General features: G+C 39.3%; 1 protein-coding gene across 3 annotated transcripts in view; it reads left to right on the top strand.

Moving 5' to 3' along the window:
- The window catches only part of ric1 (RIC1 homolog, RAB6A GEF complex partner 1), a 166,463-nt gene that overhangs the window by 105,466 nt on the left and 43,259 nt on the right, over nucleotides 1–17,738 (top strand). For all 3 annotated transcript variants that reach the window (XM_078570577.1, XM_078570576.1, XM_078570578.1), the window contains 7 exons: nucleotides 1,452–1,540; nucleotides 2,895–3,039; nucleotides 5,806–5,854; nucleotides 6,964–7,116; nucleotides 9,724–9,927; nucleotides 10,674–10,712; nucleotides 10,799–10,909. In XM_078570577.1, coding sequence (XP_078426703.1) covers nucleotides 1,452–1,540; nucleotides 2,895–3,039; nucleotides 5,806–5,854; nucleotides 6,964–7,116; nucleotides 9,724–9,927; nucleotides 10,674–10,712; nucleotides 10,799–10,909 — 790 coding nt within the window. The remainder of the gene's footprint in view (nucleotides 1–1,451; nucleotides 1,541–2,894; nucleotides 3,040–5,805; nucleotides 5,855–6,963; nucleotides 7,117–9,723; nucleotides 9,928–10,673; nucleotides 10,713–10,798; nucleotides 10,910–17,738) is intronic.

Below are 17,738 nucleotides of genomic sequence, written 5' to 3'. Positions count from 1 at the left end.
ACAGCATTTATATGGCTAGTCCAGTTCAATGGTGTTGATAGTGGGGGATTCAGCGATGGTAATGCCATTGAATATCAGGAGGTGATAATAGATTCTCTCTTATTGGAGATGGTCATTGCCTGGCACTTGTCTGGCGTGGATGTTACTTGCCATTTGTCAGCCCAAGCCTGGATATTGTCCAGGTCTTGCTGTGCTTGGACATGGACTGCTTCAGCATCTGAGGAGTCACGAATGATGCTGAACATTATGCATTCATCAGCGAACATCCCCACTTCTGACATTATGGAAAGAAGGGTCATTGATCAAGCAGCTGTAGATGGTTGGGCCTAGGACACTACCCTGAGGAATTTAAAGATTATACCCTTGTTCTAGATTTATCCATTGGAGGAAATAGTTTCACTGTATCCACCAATCAGGAAATGTTCCAATTAAACTTAATCCTTACTCCTTGTCTCAAACATCCTAACCAGTATACCAGTCTTTGTCACAAGGTTGCCTTAAATTCAATGTGGTCTTAGTTGTTTAAGGATCTCTAAATTTATAATACCTGTGATATCAAATGCCTTCTGAGGTCCATGTAGACAACATTTGTATGCATGTCCCCACTGGGACCCCACCCTAAAATTTCAGTTTGATTAGTCAGATGTAACCTTAAAATTCATGTTGATTTTTCTTTGGTCAGCAACTACTCACCCAAGTGCTCAGTGATGTCTCTAAGGTTAGAGATCTTGCTAGATGTTACACTCAGCATGTCTAACCAATGCGAAACAGCAATCGACAAAACCAGCAGGGCCATGTGGCTAGGTAGGGAATGAAAATCAGGAGAACCACGATAAAAATGGTGTTTTTGGTCTAGTCACTCTTTATGACTACTGTGCTAAACTCTGTTCATCAAGGCTCAAAGACATTCTAGCATTGGAAACAGTAATGAGAAGAATCCTATGATTGATTTCTGTTGTCACAGTCGGAGTTGAGGAAAGATTGGACAAGATTGGACATTTTATCCTTGAAAGGAAAAGCCTGTGGTGATCATATAGATATGGATAAAGTAATAAATGGTGCTTTGTAAAGGTAAATCTGGCATCTTATTGAGAGTAGGACAAAGGGGCTTAGGCTCAAAACTTGTAAAAGGCAAGTTTAGGACTGATATCCAGAAGTACTTCAGAGCGTTCAGTACATGAAATAGACTTCCAGAGAGTGTAGTGCAGGGGAAAACCCTTGGAATTATTTAAGAAACAGTTGGAAGCTTGAGCATCTTTCTTGCCATCCTCATGGATAATTATCTTCTGTCCTTGTAATACTTGAGGCTGATACTCTATCTAAATTGGTTTGTCTTCCATTTCCTGGTATTAACACTCTTTATCTTGATGAATAAAAATGCTCACAGACATATATATTGATTTATTTTTTGAAAACTGGTTATTAACTGATGATTTTCCCCATTCTGCCAGTGGTTCAGTTTTAGTTTACACAATGGATACAAGTACAGGAGCTATGCAGCTGTCCCACAAGTTGGAATTAACTCCTAAACATTACCCTGGTAGGTATGAGATTTCATGGCTCATCTATCTAGATATTTAATCCCAGTGGAATGCTTTCTACTATAACCGATCAACTTTGAAGAGCATTCACAACATTGATGAAATGCATAAGTGTTAATTTGGGCATTTAAGTTAATAATTAAAATTAACGGCAATTGGTGGAATGGACCATATTTTAACTTTACTCACTAAAGCTGCCAACGAATGCATCGTTTTAAATGGATCAAAAGGATCTGAGGTTCTAGCCATGTATCTGTGTTCTTCTGGTTTTGAAATAGAATAAATGATGAATGCCAGCTTAGGTTGTTGAAGGCAGTTTTATAAAAATGCTACTTATATACAGCAACTAATGTATGCACAAGAGCTGCACCATGAACTGGCAGGGTCATCATTGCCATTGTCCATCTTCAGAATTTGCTGTTAAAGTAGCATTGAGGCCAAATGGTATTTGCTGTTACTTAAGTGTAGATGTCAAATAACTTCAGGTGAGAAGCAGTTGCAATGTTAACCACATATCCAGGAATTGCTGCACCACGTTGCCTTAGCTAGCTTTGCAAAATGGCACCTCGTCATCTGGCTCATCATTGAAATGCAGCAAGTGATTTGAAGCGGCATTTACAGGTTAAATACAAACCTACCCCACCACAAAAAGTTGTCCTGTTTAACAATGTGATAACATATAAACTGTCAGACACCCACACTGGTACCGGAAGTAACTGTTACAATTATGGAATCTTATTCCTTCAGATTTTATTGTTGGGGATTTTCGAGTGTAGAATTTGAATTTTTTTAAAGTTCCCTCGGTGTTTTTTTTTTCTCTTCCCCCAACCCTCTCTACCCCTCTAGCCTCCTCTCTCTCCCCGACAATGAATTCATCCACTCCAATTTGCAATTCCCCCTCAGTTCTTGCACTGCTAATTTCCCTGTCTTTCAGCCAAATTTGTTAAGGAGATACACAGTTGTTTTAGCTGTTCACTGGTGTCCCAGTTGCCTGGTTTCTTCACTGCAGTGTTACCAGATGGCGCCCTTAGCAACCTGCCTTGCAAGAAAATTTTTAAGGCAACAACTGCATGGGCAAGTCTAATGGCAGATGTCGTTGATTGATTAGCTATAAGATGTTATGGCTCATTGTTATATAACACAAAGGGACTGAAAGAAATCCAAATCAGAAATGGCTAGACTAGCCTCCTTTGTTGGTAATTGTCTTGTGAGTGGAGAGAAATACAGTGCTTGAAAGTATTTTGCTCATTTATGTGGAGTATTGCACTTTTTTTATAATTCTGCAAAATGGCACTAAGCTTTTCTAGTTCGGGACTTCAATGCTTAGTCAAATTTCTTTTGTATATTGAACAGATATTTGGAACAAGACTGGGGCGGTGAAACTGGTTAGATGGTCACCTGATTGTAGTGTTGCTATGGTAACATGGGAATGCGGAGGCTTATCCCTGTGGAGTGTTTTTGGTGCTCATCTATTTTGCACACTCGATGGAGATTTTGCGTGAGTATTTCCTTCAGAAATTGAAAGTCTGCAATACTATTGCATATAACTATGTAGTATAGAAACTGTGCATTCATTGCTCGGTTTTATCTATTTCAGGCTTGGCAGGAGTTGGAATTAAAGTAAAAATTTTCTGAAGTTATTCTAATTATGTCCCATGTCATGTGGCATTATCCATTATGTCAACTTTAACTGAACTTTCCAATCTGATTTTCAAAACTAAATGATTACTTCTGTAAATATCCTTTAGAACTTAATAGTGCACAGTAACTGTTTCCTGTGGGCTCTTTGTGTATTCCAATAGCAAGATTAGACAATCCTTCAACATTTTTAGGGCTAGAATAGATTCTGTCTGTAGCGGTTTGCATTTACAAAGCACCTTTGTTTTGGCACAGCCGATGGTAAATGCTGAGTTGTTCAAATCCCAGAGGGAAATTTGAGACAACTGCCACAACTACTTATGCAATTTGTATGTTTCGAGATGTGGGCTTTGAATTCGGTAGTAATAAGACCACCGAGCCTTATAGGTTTTTACAAAACTAGATTAAACATTTATTAATACGAGAAATGATTTAAGTACATACATAGATCAGCAAATTACTACTATAATAACTTCTAAATCCCCTAACTAATCTAACTCCCTGTTACACTTTCATTAAGGCAACAGTGAGACACACAGATTTTAAAAGACTCAGGCAAAGAAACATGATGCCCTGAACAATCCAATTCAAAGTGAGCTTCCTTAACTTCAGTTTGTTGTAGACAGCAGCTTGAGGCATAGATGCTGAAGGTATTTCACACATGTTAAATCTTAAAATGCCTCCCCTTACGCATAGCCTTTTCACCTTTATACATATGAATACCTTTGAATGCAAATTCCCATTGTTTCAATATACCTTTGTACTTTACCTCTCTGATAATAAAAATCTCTCATAGTACTAATTTTACCAGTAATCTTTGGGAGAAGTAAACACACTGTTTCTGAACTTCACCTGACTAGGTGACACATTTCACTCCCTCTTTTGAATTCATGCTAGTCTAGTTTATTTAAAAATGCAAATGTCCTTTTACACCTTGCATTCTAAACACCCCCATGTTTACCTACTTAACATTTCAAACCTAGCTTATCTTCTAACACATCAAAGCCTTCAGACCAGCTGGCATTAATCCAATTAAGTCTCTCTCTCACACACACACCACTATTTTACAATAAATTCCAATAACATTATTATATCTTCCTGACACCTTTAACATTGAAAGACACTTTGGTGAGGGATTTTTCTTTATTAAAGTTTAGGCACTGAACCATAGTGCAAAGCTTGGAAGTTACTAAAATCTTTGAACAGTTAGGCTTTAAGAAGGTGAGGACAGAAAGTGAAAATTAGGAGGGAAATTCAGACAGTTGAAGGCTAGTATTATGAGAACCAAAGATTGGGGGAAAGGGCATAAAGTTGAAGAAAGTTGCAAAGTTGGTACGATGTAGTGACAAGAGGTTTGATATGTGGATAAGAATTTCTGCAGCAGTGAGAGTACAGTTGGGGTGGAGATATTGTTGTAGATAACTTGAGGCAGTTATTTCATTTGGTGTCCCTGATGCCTAAATTGGTAAATGCATCATAATTGGTGAGAGCAGAATCTGGCGTGCCTGTGGTACATCCAATTTGCTGAATAGCCAGCCAACTCTCTCACTGCCTAGGCTCCAAAGATAATGTTCAAATAATTAGGGATGGCAGCACATCAGATTTTGTTTGGCTGGAATCTGAAAAATCACCTGGGACAGGACAAACAACACTATAAACCACAGGACAATTTTTGCTTACCAGAAAAACACCCGTGTGCCACTTAGATGATTAAATAAAATTAATTTCCTAATAAATTAGCTGCAGGGAAAAAAAACATTTTGCCAGCATTAGCCCAAGCCTATATAAAAAAAAATGAATTGGATCCTTGTTAGAGAAACTCTCAGGAAACATCGGTTGTGGAAATATTCTCTAACCTAAATCGACACCTTTAGGAAGAGAATGACAAACTTCATTTTCTATTGCTTATATAATGCCTTCTGTTGCTTAAAGATGAACATTAATATCCTTTAGGGCCAGTAATTTGCCACATAACATGCTATAATCAAAACCTTTGATTTTTGCATGTTAGCGTGATTTGTGATTTTCTTTATCACACCAGGTTAAAAGTCCAGTTTGGTTCAGTAATTGTGGGAATAAGCCAGTTAGAGAAGTACCCTGAAAGATTTTTAAAAGGATGGATGGGGAAGAAAGAGTTCATTCTGAAAGATGTAATGACATTTCAAAAGTAATTTATTATTCACAGTTGCTTGTTTCCTGAGTGTTTCTCTAACAAGGATCCAATTCATTTTTTTTTATATTGGCTTGGGCTAATGCTGGCAAAATGTTTTTTTCCCTGCAGCTAATTTATTAGGAAGTTAATTTTATCTTATTAATTAAGTGGCACATGGGTGTTTTTTCTGGCAAGCAAAAATTGTCCTGTGGCTTATAGTGCTGTTTGTCCTGTCCCAGGTGATTTTTCAGATTCCACCCAACCAGCATCTGATGTGCTGCCACCCCCAATTATTTGAATTGAGGAAGAATTGCGCTTGCATAGAACTGGAATCCATTTGTTAAAAAAAGTACATTGATTCGACTTAAGATCCTTAAATATGGATATTTGGGGTAGAAGTGCTAATATTTAATTATTGATTAATAAAAAATATTGATCATTATAAATAATTATTTAATTCCATTGATTTTTAAGGCATTATTCTGATGGCACTAAAAAGGAACCTATGAAAATCAGCTCTATGGTGAGTAGACTTTCAAGAAGTGGTGGAAACCATGTTCCAAATATTTGTGGCTTATGCTATTTTCCAACAAGATGCACATTGAATAGTACTGTATTTGTGTAGAAAATTTGGATGTTCAGTTAAATGGAATTGTGATGTAAAAAGAAGTGGGTTAATCAGTTTGCTGCAGTTGCAGTGTAAACAAGTGAAGAGGGCATGCTGTAGAGCACATACCTCCATCACGATGTGTTAACTTGTCATTATTAAATTTTAAAAACTCTTCCTTGACGCTTTTCCCTGTCTGGTTGATGCTTTATAACTACAAAGCTGGAAAAAGAAACCTTTTTTATTAAGAGCTTCCATCTCACTGAGGAGGCTTCAGGCAAATTCACATCTAACAACCTTCTTTGAAAACTCTGCTCACATTTTGACACCTGTGACATCAAAGCAGCTGAGACAATCCCGATGATTCTAAAACAATGAACAACATTCTAAATAAAACAACCGACAACATTATTTTTTAAAGTCAATTTGCCCTATTTTCCAATCTTATCTCCCTTTTTAAAAAAAAGTTCCAGGATCTGGATCTAGATCGTCACCAAAAACTAATCAGTTCTTCCTTCAATCCCTATCTGTGTACCAAGTTTCATTGAAATCTGTCCATTAGTTTTTGGGATCCATTGTTTACAAACAGACTAACAAGCAGGGGGAGAAAAAATTACATCTGCCCTCTTTCAGTGGCAGAGGTAACTTAGTTCTATTTGAGGATGGCGTACTGGTAATCTGCATTTGTAGTAAATGAATTCATGGTTATGATTCCCTACATTATACACTCCATCTCAGCCGTATGTTTTTAAGGAAAGTGAAGAACAGCAACTGGGCTCTTCTGCACCAGGAAGGAGGCAAAACTAAAAGGCATGTGAATCCATTTCATTGTTACAACTCCTAGCTGGTAACAACATTTGAGGTTGAAAGTTGGTCACCTAATGTTTTTGACCAAGTTAAAGGGAACATCCAGCCTATTGGTTGGAGCAAAACAAAAATTCTTTTATACTCTGTTTAAAATAACTTGATTGATTTTGTTATTTAATATGTCATATTTTGCTGAAGTTATTCCTTTTCTTCTACAGAGCTGGGGTGCCGAAGGCTACCACCTTTGGGCGATTTCCAGTGATAGTACACAACAAATGGGAAATGATCTGGAAAACAAAAGTATAATACAGCAAGCAGAAATTCTGCAGTTCCAATTCATCAAAAGCGCTTTAACAGTCAACCCCTGCATGGTAGGTTGCAAGACCTATAGTGTTAATTCCTAACACTATTTTTATTTACCAGTGTTTATTACCCATCCTTAATTGCCCTTGAGAAGATAGACACCTTCTTGACCCCCTGCAGTCCATGTGGTGTCGGAGGGAATTCCAGGATTTTGACCCAACAACAGTGAAGCAATGGCGATATAGTTCCAAGTCAGCATGGTATGTGGCTTGGAGGGGAACTTGGAGGTGGTGGTATTTCCCATGCATCTGCTGCTCTTGCCCTTCTAGGTGGCAGAGGGGTTTGGAAGGTGCTGTCAAAGGAGCCTTGATGAATTGCTGCAGTGCATACTGTAGATGGTACACACTGCTGCCACTGTGGTGGGGGGGAGTCAATGTTTAAGGTGGTGGATGGGGTGTCAGTTAAGCGGGCTGTCTTGTCCTGGATGGTGTTGAGCTTCTTGAGTGTTGTTGGAGCTGTGCTCATCCAGGCAAGTGCAGAGTATTCCATCACACTGACATGTGCATTCGAGATGGTGGACAGGCTTTGGGGAATAAGGATGTGTGTTACTCACCACAGAATTCCTAGCCTCTGACCTGGTCTTGTAGCCACAGTGTTTATTTGGCTGGTTCAGTGCAGTTCCTGGTCAATGGTAAGCCCCCAGGATGTTGATAGTGGGGGATTCAGCAGTGGTAATGCCATTGAATGCCATGGGGAGATGGTTCGATTCTCTCTTGTTGGCAGATGGTCATTACCTGGCATTTGTGTGGCATGAATGTTAGTTGCAATACTTAGTTGATTTGCAGCATTCAGTTTTTTCTTTTTATTTTGAAGCTGTAAGTTACTGGCTCAATCTTCACTTCTGCTTTCTCAAACAATGTTGAAAGAATTCTGTGGAATAAAATGCTTTCTTGCTTTTCTTTTTGCATTTACCTGGACAGCACTTTGAGTCTGCATTTTCATGAATTCTATTTTGTAAACTGAATAGTGCTTCTGCATAATATGACCAGAAAGTGTTCTGCGTGCACTTGTATTTCTCATCACAGCTATAATTATTCCTTTCACTGTTCTGTTGTTCCAATTTATTCCTCTTATGGTAGTGAGTCCTTGGTGTATGATGTATGTGTTTGATGATTGTTGTATTTCTGGACAGATAGAAAAATGCCTTGTTAACTCGAAGGACAGTTGTAAAACCAAACTAAAATAAAAACAGAAAATTCTGGAAACACACAGGAAGCCAGTTGGTACCTACAAAGAGAAACGGCTCAAGAACTGAGCTGAAAAAGAGAATAGGGTGCTTTTCTTAGCTGTGTTTCCCATTTTCTTTTTAGTAAGAGATGCTAGTAATGTGGATGTCTTTTGACATGCAGGCAGCAGGAGGCATGTTGGTGCTTTAAGTGTACACAGTTCAAAAGTCATGAAAACATCATCATTCCCTTCTCTCCTCCCTGCCCCCAAACCTTGCAAAGAGTTTTGATGATCTCTGGGTTCCATTCTAAGAAAGGGTCTCCTACCCGAAATGGAAGCCTGTCTTTTCTTGTTAAAAATACTCATTGCGCGTTTCCAACATTTTCCATTCCTTTTTGTAACAAACTGTTTGGTTTTTAGCATTGCTTTAACTATTTTGCAATGGTAATTAATTTAAGAAGGTAATGTCATGCCCAAAAGCTGGATAATCACCCACACGTCAGTTTAGTGAAACTGTACACGTTCTTTTACTGCTGTTCACCTAATTGGGATTATTTATTCATGTTGCTATCAAAAACATAGGTTTTTTTGAACATATACCTGTAAGAATCATAAATCATCTTGCCTCACTTTAGACTTCCCTATATAAAATTAGAGATTTGTTACTCTTCAGTTTATTACATCCTCTGTTTTATGATGATTTTCAGGATCTTGGAACGTAGAAACATAAGACTTTGGAGCAGGAGTAGGCCATTCAGCCCTTCAAGCCTGTTCTGCCATTCAAGAAGATCATGGTTGATCTGGTTGTGTTTCAACTCCACGTTGCTGTCTGCTCCCCCCCCCATAATTATTGACTCCTTTATCTATCAAAAATCTGTCTAACTCTGCCTTGAATAAATTCAATGATCCAACCTCCAATGCTTTCTGGGAAAGAGAATTTCACATACGACCTTTTGAGAGAGAGAATTTCTCCTCATCTCATCCCTCTTAAATGGTAGACCTCTTATTCTTAGACTCTGTCCCCTGGTTCTAGTCTCTCCCACAAGAGGAAACATCCTCCTGGTATCTACCCTATCAAATCCCCTCAGGATCTTATATGTTTCAATAATATCACCTCTTATTTTTCTATATACTCCAATTGGTATAGCCCCAACCTTTCTTAAGATGCACCCCTCATCCCAGGAATGAGTCTAGTGAACCTTCTTGGGAAAATTCAGCTGTTGGATTTCTCTCCCTACAATAAATTATTCCATATTGGAAGATGGTTTGATCTAGATTTTAATAAAAAAAACATCTCTGGCCAACTTAAGCTAGTAAGATTGAAATGTCACCTTTTCTTGAGGCATCTTAAGTACACAAGTAGGTTAGAAAAAATATTTTCATACATTTAACTTTTCTAAACTGAGAATTAAGATGTTAAACAACTTAACAATCTTCTTTGCTTCCAGAATAACCAGGAGCAAGTACTTCTACAAGGAGAGGATCGACTGTATTTGAACTGTGGTGACACATTGCAAAATCAAAATTCAAGTACTGCATCAGCAAATTCAGGCCATCAGCCTGTCAGGGAAAAGAACCCTTTGTGTACTGACATTCTAGTTCCTCAGGGTTTAAGCACTTTATTAGGACACAGGCACTGGCATGTTGTACAGGTGATGGTTTTTGCATTCCCACAACTACACGCATTTTTTTTATTTACTGATAAGATATATTGTTCAAGAGAACTTATCAGTTGTATATTTTAATGTTACTACGGCCCAGCTACTTTAAGAAAAATACTACGAACCAGTGCATACACATGGGTTTGAGTATATTAAAATGCTTTGCCATTTGAAAAGATCCAGCAATTGCATGGTGGTAGCTTTGTGTTGGTCAATGCTAGTTCTCAATTTTTGACTGTCAGATATGAAGTGATTGTTGTAATCGTATTCCTGTGGCAAAGTGCCATTAGCTCGACTTTCTATTTTGCTGGCTTTAATCTTAGAAAAGCTTTCAAATTTATGCAGCGCACATATTTAAAAATAAATCGGTTACAAATCAGTTGACAGAAACTCCCTTTCGATTCGGCCATCTTGCACTTGGAGTGTTTGGAAGTACGTTTCACAGTAGACCTCTCCATAGCCTTTTGAGCGCTGTTCAGGCAGATGTGCCATGGTTGCCTTCGACTCCCCCTTATCCCAAGAATAGGAGTTAATGTTTTTAAAATCTCTTGCCTCTAGCATTCCAGGTGACTTGCATAGCTGCATCCCAGCAACAAATTGATACCTTCAGTGGGGAGGAGAGCAACCTGATGGACAGGGGAGGGAGCTGTAAAAAAGACAGTACCAAATGCAGTTAATTGTAAACTCTGCTTTTGAACACCAACAATTATGTAATTTGCTTGTCTGTCTTTCTGCAGATCCATAGTACCTATCTAGAAAGTAACTGGCCAATAAAGGTGAGTTTTTCCCCCAGTAAGGGAATTGTGAAATTAAAAAAACCTAGTGAATTGATGATTTCATTTGTACTCCATTATTTCTTCAGTTTGCAGCAATAGACCGGCTGGGTCAGTGTGTTGCAGTGGCAGGCAGATATGGAATTGCACACTATGCTTTGTTTACGAGGAAGTGGAAACTTTTTGGAAATATTACCCAGGTAGGCATTGGGCTTGATTGGGATATTAGAATTTATTGTTCAGTCTTATTGTTTTTGCTAATTTAAGAACATGCTTTTTTCCTGCTGGTTTCTCATCTTCTCCTAGAAGTGTTGAATCCTTGTTGAGATATAGCTTCACAGATATTTCCAGTGGCATTCTTCATGAGTTGAGCCTTGATAATGGTTGTCAGCAAGCAGCTTGACCACTGTCATGACACACTTGAGTGTAATCCAGTCTTTGCCCAACATCTGCCAGTCTGCAGGAGCACAGATCTTGGCAGATTTTCACCTTGTAGATCTCTCCAACATATGCCAATGGCAGGCGGTAAGAATGGGAGAGATTCCTGGTCCGCCATCTGCAGAAGGCAACGGCAAACCACTGTGGTACCTTGCCAGGCATAACCATGGACCAACACAGAAGTCCATGGTTGCCCATGCTCTTTCAGAGCATAGTACCTGAAGAGAGAGAATTCAGAAGCACTTGAGGCCAGCTGGAAATGGATAATTGAGCATGGAGCAGGGATCAGACATGAAATATTCATCTCAGCTGATCCTATCATCAAAGGATATAGTAGAATTCATGTATTTGTATCTGGTTTTTTTTGATTTTTGAGACTTTTCATGTGCTTGAGGCGGGAAATGTTTTTGCTGAAGAATTGAATGCATTACATTACTTGATGCATCAGCCGCTTACAATGCAGTGCTAATATGACCGCCCTGCCATAATGTATTCCACAACCCAAGTGGAGGGTCCCTTGACTGCAATGATATGACACTCTTCCATTTTCATATCGACCATCCTGTGTAATTTGAGTAAGTTTGCAAACTTGGTGCTGAATTAAGTTTTTAACTCTGGATCCTAGCCTACTGCAATGAACCTACTAAAACTAATTTCACAAAGGATAATTGGGTTAGTAGACTGCAAAGACTTTCATACCACCAGTGAGGGCTGTATATGAATGCTCGCCCCAGAGGTGAGAGTCCAGTCCATTCCACCATTTAGTATCCTCTGCAATATGGTGTAACTGAGATATGGGCATAGGGCTTCTGGCTGAATATCCCTATAAGCAGTTTTAGGAAGAGCCTAAACGCATTACCATTTGGCAGCTCAGTCACACTTTAAAAGAAAGCAATAACTTACTGACCATTCTGGAAACTCCATGGGCAAGAAATTCATTCGCATTACAATACTTGGTGTTATTTTCCCAGAGGCAGGCAACCCCGCAGGGTGCCAGTGCAGCACTATGCAACCAAATTTCCCTCCCGATATACACTTAAAAGGAAAAAATTATTACCTTAACTGCTAAGAAGCAGGCTTACAATGTTAAGTCCAAACTGACACAGAGTTTCGAAATATGAAAATGCATGTTAAACTTTCTTGCTGCGACAGGCATGAATGGTAGAGGAAGTCTTTGATTTAGTGGGAGCTTTCCCATTTTTTGAGTCTCAAGTTGCAATCCCATTTCTGACCATCCCGCCAAGTGAAGGTAGAAGTTCTGCTCTGAATCCTGGGTTGACCTCCAATGAGATACTTGATTGTAGTCAGTGTGGGCAACCCTTCCACCTCATCATTGGGGTTGTGCAAGCTAGTTAAACCACATTAGCTGGTATAAAGGTGGATCCAGCCAGGGAGAAGTATTCATCTTGCAACTTGTTAGACTGTCAATCAACCTGTGAATCTTCCCATTGTGTCACACTTATCCTCCAAGAGAAGAGTGTGAAGATGTGAAAAGAAGGCATGGAAGGTTAACTGTAATACGTTCAAAGACCCCAGGTACCCTTTCATATCAGATTTAAGTTTGGTTGACCTCACTGACTCTATTCAATCTACCATGATGCTGCATATGGAATTGAGACCAAGTGTACCCACCCGATTAAGCAGGGATAATTTGAATAGGGCATGGAGGTGTAATTCTGTCCTCATTTTAAAATTTTATATTGTTTTAATTCTTTTCTTAGTACTTCAGTTTACAACTCAATCACCGGTGGTGTTGCACATTGTATATTGAAGAATATGGCCTCTGTATTGTATCTGTTTCTGCTAGTCTCCCTTTTAGGCATTGCAACTTCAGAAATTAGCCATTAGACCTTGCTGCTTTTATCTGTTTTATCTCTCTCTCTCCTTCTCACGTGCACTCATCCAGAATTTCTACCTCCTGGGCGTAAGCTGCTCAAGTTGGTCTTTTCTAACCAACAAAACATGGTTGCAAAATTATCTGGCTTAAAAATTCAACTTTCTCTCACCTCATTGAAGAGACCTAGATCCTGCTCCCTCAACCCTGTTTCCACTAAACTCATGATTGTTTGACTTCTCTTCCTGTTCCCTATTTTGGTCCAAATTGTAAACCGTTCCCTCACCTCTAGCCTTTCAAAATGATTGTCAGTACCTCATTCTCAAAAGAAAATCTACCCTTTCACCACCACCTTCAATTCCTTCATATACTCTGTTGTCAGATTGCTTGTCAAGTAGACATTCATGCATGGGCAGCAGTTTCCTCCAGTTCTCTAATGCTGGGAAAACCATAATTGTTGTCTTCAGCTCCTGCCACAAACTCAGAATCCTTGCCACCAACTCCATCCCCTGCCCGAACCACTGCCTCAGATTGAAACTCTGATGCTCTCATATTCTCTCCATTGCAAAGATCGCCCAGCTCCACTTCATAACATTGCCTCCCTACCTCAGTCTTTTTACTGCTTCAAAACCTCATCCAAGCATTTATCTGCTTCAGACTCGGCAATGCCATTATTAACCCGACAGAAACTTCAATTCATTCAAAAGTCTGCTGCCTGTGTCCAATCTGTATCAATCTCCAATCCAATCCACTTGCCTATCACCCTATCCTCACTGACTATGTTTGGCTTACAGCCACCATGCATTAAATATAAAATTCCATCCTCGTTCCTCCCTATCTCTGTAGTTTATTCCAGTCCCAGAATTTCCTACCAACCTGCTCATGCTCTACAACCCTCTGATTCCTGCTGTTTGTGAACTCTCTTCCCTGTCCCTCACCTCACTTGCCTTCTGCAGGCTAGAATCCGCTCTCTGGAATTAGCTTCCTAAATCCCTCCACCTTACCATCTCCCTCTCTTTTATGTTTAATGTTTTATGATTTATGTTAATTGGGATGAGGGTTGGTGATGGCAGATTTATTTATTAAGGAAGGGGTATTTTTAACTAAGTTATTGAAGGAGGAGAAGGGTTTGAAATTTTACATATTTTATGATACTTATTTGTCCTCCCACCCCTGGAAAATACTTTGCTTTAGTTTGAGATTGCAGTTTGATATTTTGTTAGCATGAGGTCTCTTAGAATTATGTTGGGCTGATCAAGATGTTTGAGAAAGATCTTTTATTTTTGGCTAGTTTGGGAAGAGCATAGGGATGGATATACAGATTACAGGATGAGGTTCAGTGGTTTACTGTCAGATAAATTTAATACGTCAGCCAGCATAACTCTAATCCAGTAGGTGATTAGTATATACTGCTCGTTTCACTGCTTTAGCCAGCGAAATTACTTTATATAAGATTGTTAATGCCACACTTTTCGTTGTTTTTGATAACCTTGCTTAAACTATATTTTATATATAGATAAAATATATATATAAGAACATAAGAACTAGGAGCAGGAGTAGGCAATTTACCCCCTCAAGCCTGCCATGCCATTCAATACAATCATGGCTGATCTCATTTTGGCCTCAACTCCAATTTCCCACCCTCTCCACATAACCTTTCAATCTGTTACTAATTAAAAATCTGTCTATCTCCTTAAATTTATTCAGCATCCTGGCATCCACTGCACTCTGAGGTAGTGAATCCCACAGATTCACGACCCTTTGAGAAAAGTAATTCCTCCTCATCTCTGATTTAAATCTACCACCCCTTAGCCTAAAACTATGGCCTCTCGTTCTAGAATGCCCCACAAGGGGAAACATCCGCTCCACATCTACTTTGTCTATCCCCTTTAGCATTTTATATACCTCAATTAGATCTCCTCTCATCCTTCTAAACTCTAGCGAGTATAGGCCTAAACTGCTCAATCTCTCTTCATAAGACAAGTCCCGCATCTCTGGAATCAATCTAGTGAACCTCCTCTGAACCGCCTCCAATGCAACTACATCCTTCCTCAGGTAAGGGGACCAAAACTGTGCACAGTACACCAGGTGCGGTCTCACCAATGCCTTGTACAGTTGCAACAACATTTCCCTATTTTTATACTCTCTTCCTTTAGCAATAAATGCCAAAATTTCATTTGCCTTCCTTATTACCTGCAGTACCTGCATACTAGCTTTCAGCGATTCATGCACGAGGACACTCAGATCCCTCTGCACTGAAGCATTCTGAAGTTTCTCTCCATTTAAATAATAAGCCACCTTTTTATTCTTCTGACCAAAATGGATAACCTCACACTTATCCACGTTAAACTCCATCTGCCAAATTTTGGCCCATTCACCTAACCTGTCCGTATCCATTTGTAAATTTCTTATTTCTTCATTGCAACTTACTTTCCCACCTATTTTGGTGTCAGCTGCAAATTTAGCTATAGTACCTTCTATCCCTGAATCCAAGTCATTAATATAGATTGTAAATAGTTGGGGCCCAAGGACCGAACCCTGTGGCACCCCACTAGTTACAGCTTGCCATCCAGAAAAAGGCCCATTTATCCCAAGTCTGCTTTCTGTTGGTTAGCATATCCTCTTTCCAAGCTAATATGTTACCCCTAACTCCATGTGATCTTATCTTGTGTGTTAATCTTTTGTGCGGCACCTTATCAAAGGCCTTCTGGAAGTCCAGATATACTACATCTACGGGATCCCCATTATCCACTTTGCTTGTCACATCTTCAAAACACTCTAGCAAATTAGTCAAACACAATTTACTCTTCATAAAGCCATGCTGACTCTGATGGATTGCATTTTGACTTTCCAAATGCCCCATTACTACTTCCTTAATAATGGATTTCAACAATTTCCCAACGACAGACATTAAACTAACTGGTCTATAGTTTCCTACTTTCTGTCTCGCCTTCACCCCCCCCCCCCGCCCCTTTTTTTGAATAAGGGTGTTATATTAGCATTTTTCCAATCCACTGGAACCTTTCCAGAATCCGGGGAATTTTGGAATATTATAGCCTATGCATCCACTATCTCTGCTGCCACTTCCTTTAAGACCCTGAGATGTAAGCCATCATGTCCTGGGGACTGGTCAGCCTTTAATCCCAATAGTTTGCTCAGTACTTTTTCTCTAGTGATGGTGATTGTTCTAAGTTCCTCCTTCTCTATACCCTCTGCATTACTTATTACTATTGGGGTGGTACTAGTGTCTTCCACTGTGAAAACTGAGGCAAAATATTGATTATGCATCTCTACCATTTCTGCGTTCCCTACTATTAACTCCCCAGTCTCATCCTCCAAGGGACCAACATTCACTTTAGCTACTCTCTTTCCTTTTATATACTTGTAGCAGCTTTTGCTATCAGTTTTTACATTTTGCGCTAGTTTTCTTTCATAATTTACCTTTGCTCTTTTATTTTTAGCAGCCCTTTGTTGATCTTTAAGTTTCCCAACCTTCCAGCCTGCCACTGACCTTTGCAATTTGGTATGCCTTAGTTTTTGCGTTTGTTATCTTTAACTTCCTTGCTTAGCCATGGATACTTTTTCCCCCTCTTACCACCTTTCTTCCTCTTTGGAATATATTTTACTTGGGAGGAATTGAATATCTTCTCAAATATCTGCCACTGTTCATCAACTGTCCTACCTTGTAGTCTTCCTGCCCAGTCCATTAGGGCCAAATCTGCCCTCATGCCTATGCCTAACTCCAGAACACTAGTGTGGGACTCAAGTTTCTCGCTTTCAAACTGAACTTGAAATTCTAGCATGCTGTGATCACTCTTCCCTAAAGGACCCTTTACTATGAGATCATTAATTAATCCCATCTCATTACACAAAACAAATCCAGAATAGCCTGCTCCCTGGTTGGTTCCACAATGTATTGCTCCAAGAAACAATCTCTAATACACTCTATGAACTCTCCCTCAAGGCTACCCTTGCCAATTTAATTTGTCCAGTCTATATGCATATTAAAATCACCCATGATTATTACTGTGCCTTTCTTACATACTCCCAGTATTTCCTGGTTTATACTGTGCCATACTGCTAAACTACTGTTTGGGGACCTATAGATTACTCCCACCAGGGCATTCTTTCCCTTGCTATTTCTTATTTCTACCCAGACTGACTCTATGTCTTGCTCTCCAGTGCCTATATCATTCGTCACTGTAGCACTGATCTCTTCCTTTACTAACAAAGATGCAGCACCTCCTTTTCCTTCCTGCCTATCCTACCGAAATCTTGGATATTCAACTCCCAAACCTGTTTTCCCTGTAACCACGTCTCAGTACTCGCCACCAGATCATATCTATTCATCTTTATTTGTGCTGTTAACTCATTAGTTTTATTCCGAATGCTATGTGCATTCAGATACAAAGCCTTTAAGTTTGCCCTATTGTCAATTTTCCCTACTCTTATGTGATTCTTTGGTGCAATATGGCGTTCACGCACTCTGTCCCTTCCTTTCACTTTTTGGCATATCTATATATAATATATATATGTTTGAACCTGATATCTTTTTCTGAAAGACCTACTTCCTTATGCTCCAGTGAGTCACAGATGTAACCACCCATTACCTTTATATGCTTGGATAAATTTAGAAATGTAACTTTCGGTAATTAGATATTCAGGACAGCTGATAAGACTGAACGAGATGAGACTTTGGCCTTTTAGTTGTATTACCAATGGTAGAATTGAAACATGGTTATGGGTGGATATGACAT

Source organism: Cetorhinus maximus, chromosome 2 (assembly GCF_964194155.1).
Source record: "Cetorhinus maximus chromosome 2, sCetMax3.hap1.1, whole genome shotgun sequence".
NCBI lineage: Eukaryota > Metazoa > Chordata > Chondrichthyes > Lamniformes > Cetorhinidae > Cetorhinus > Cetorhinus maximus.
The sequence above is the reverse complement of the archived record's forward strand: the minus strand, read 5'-3'. Positions and strand labels throughout refer to the sequence as shown.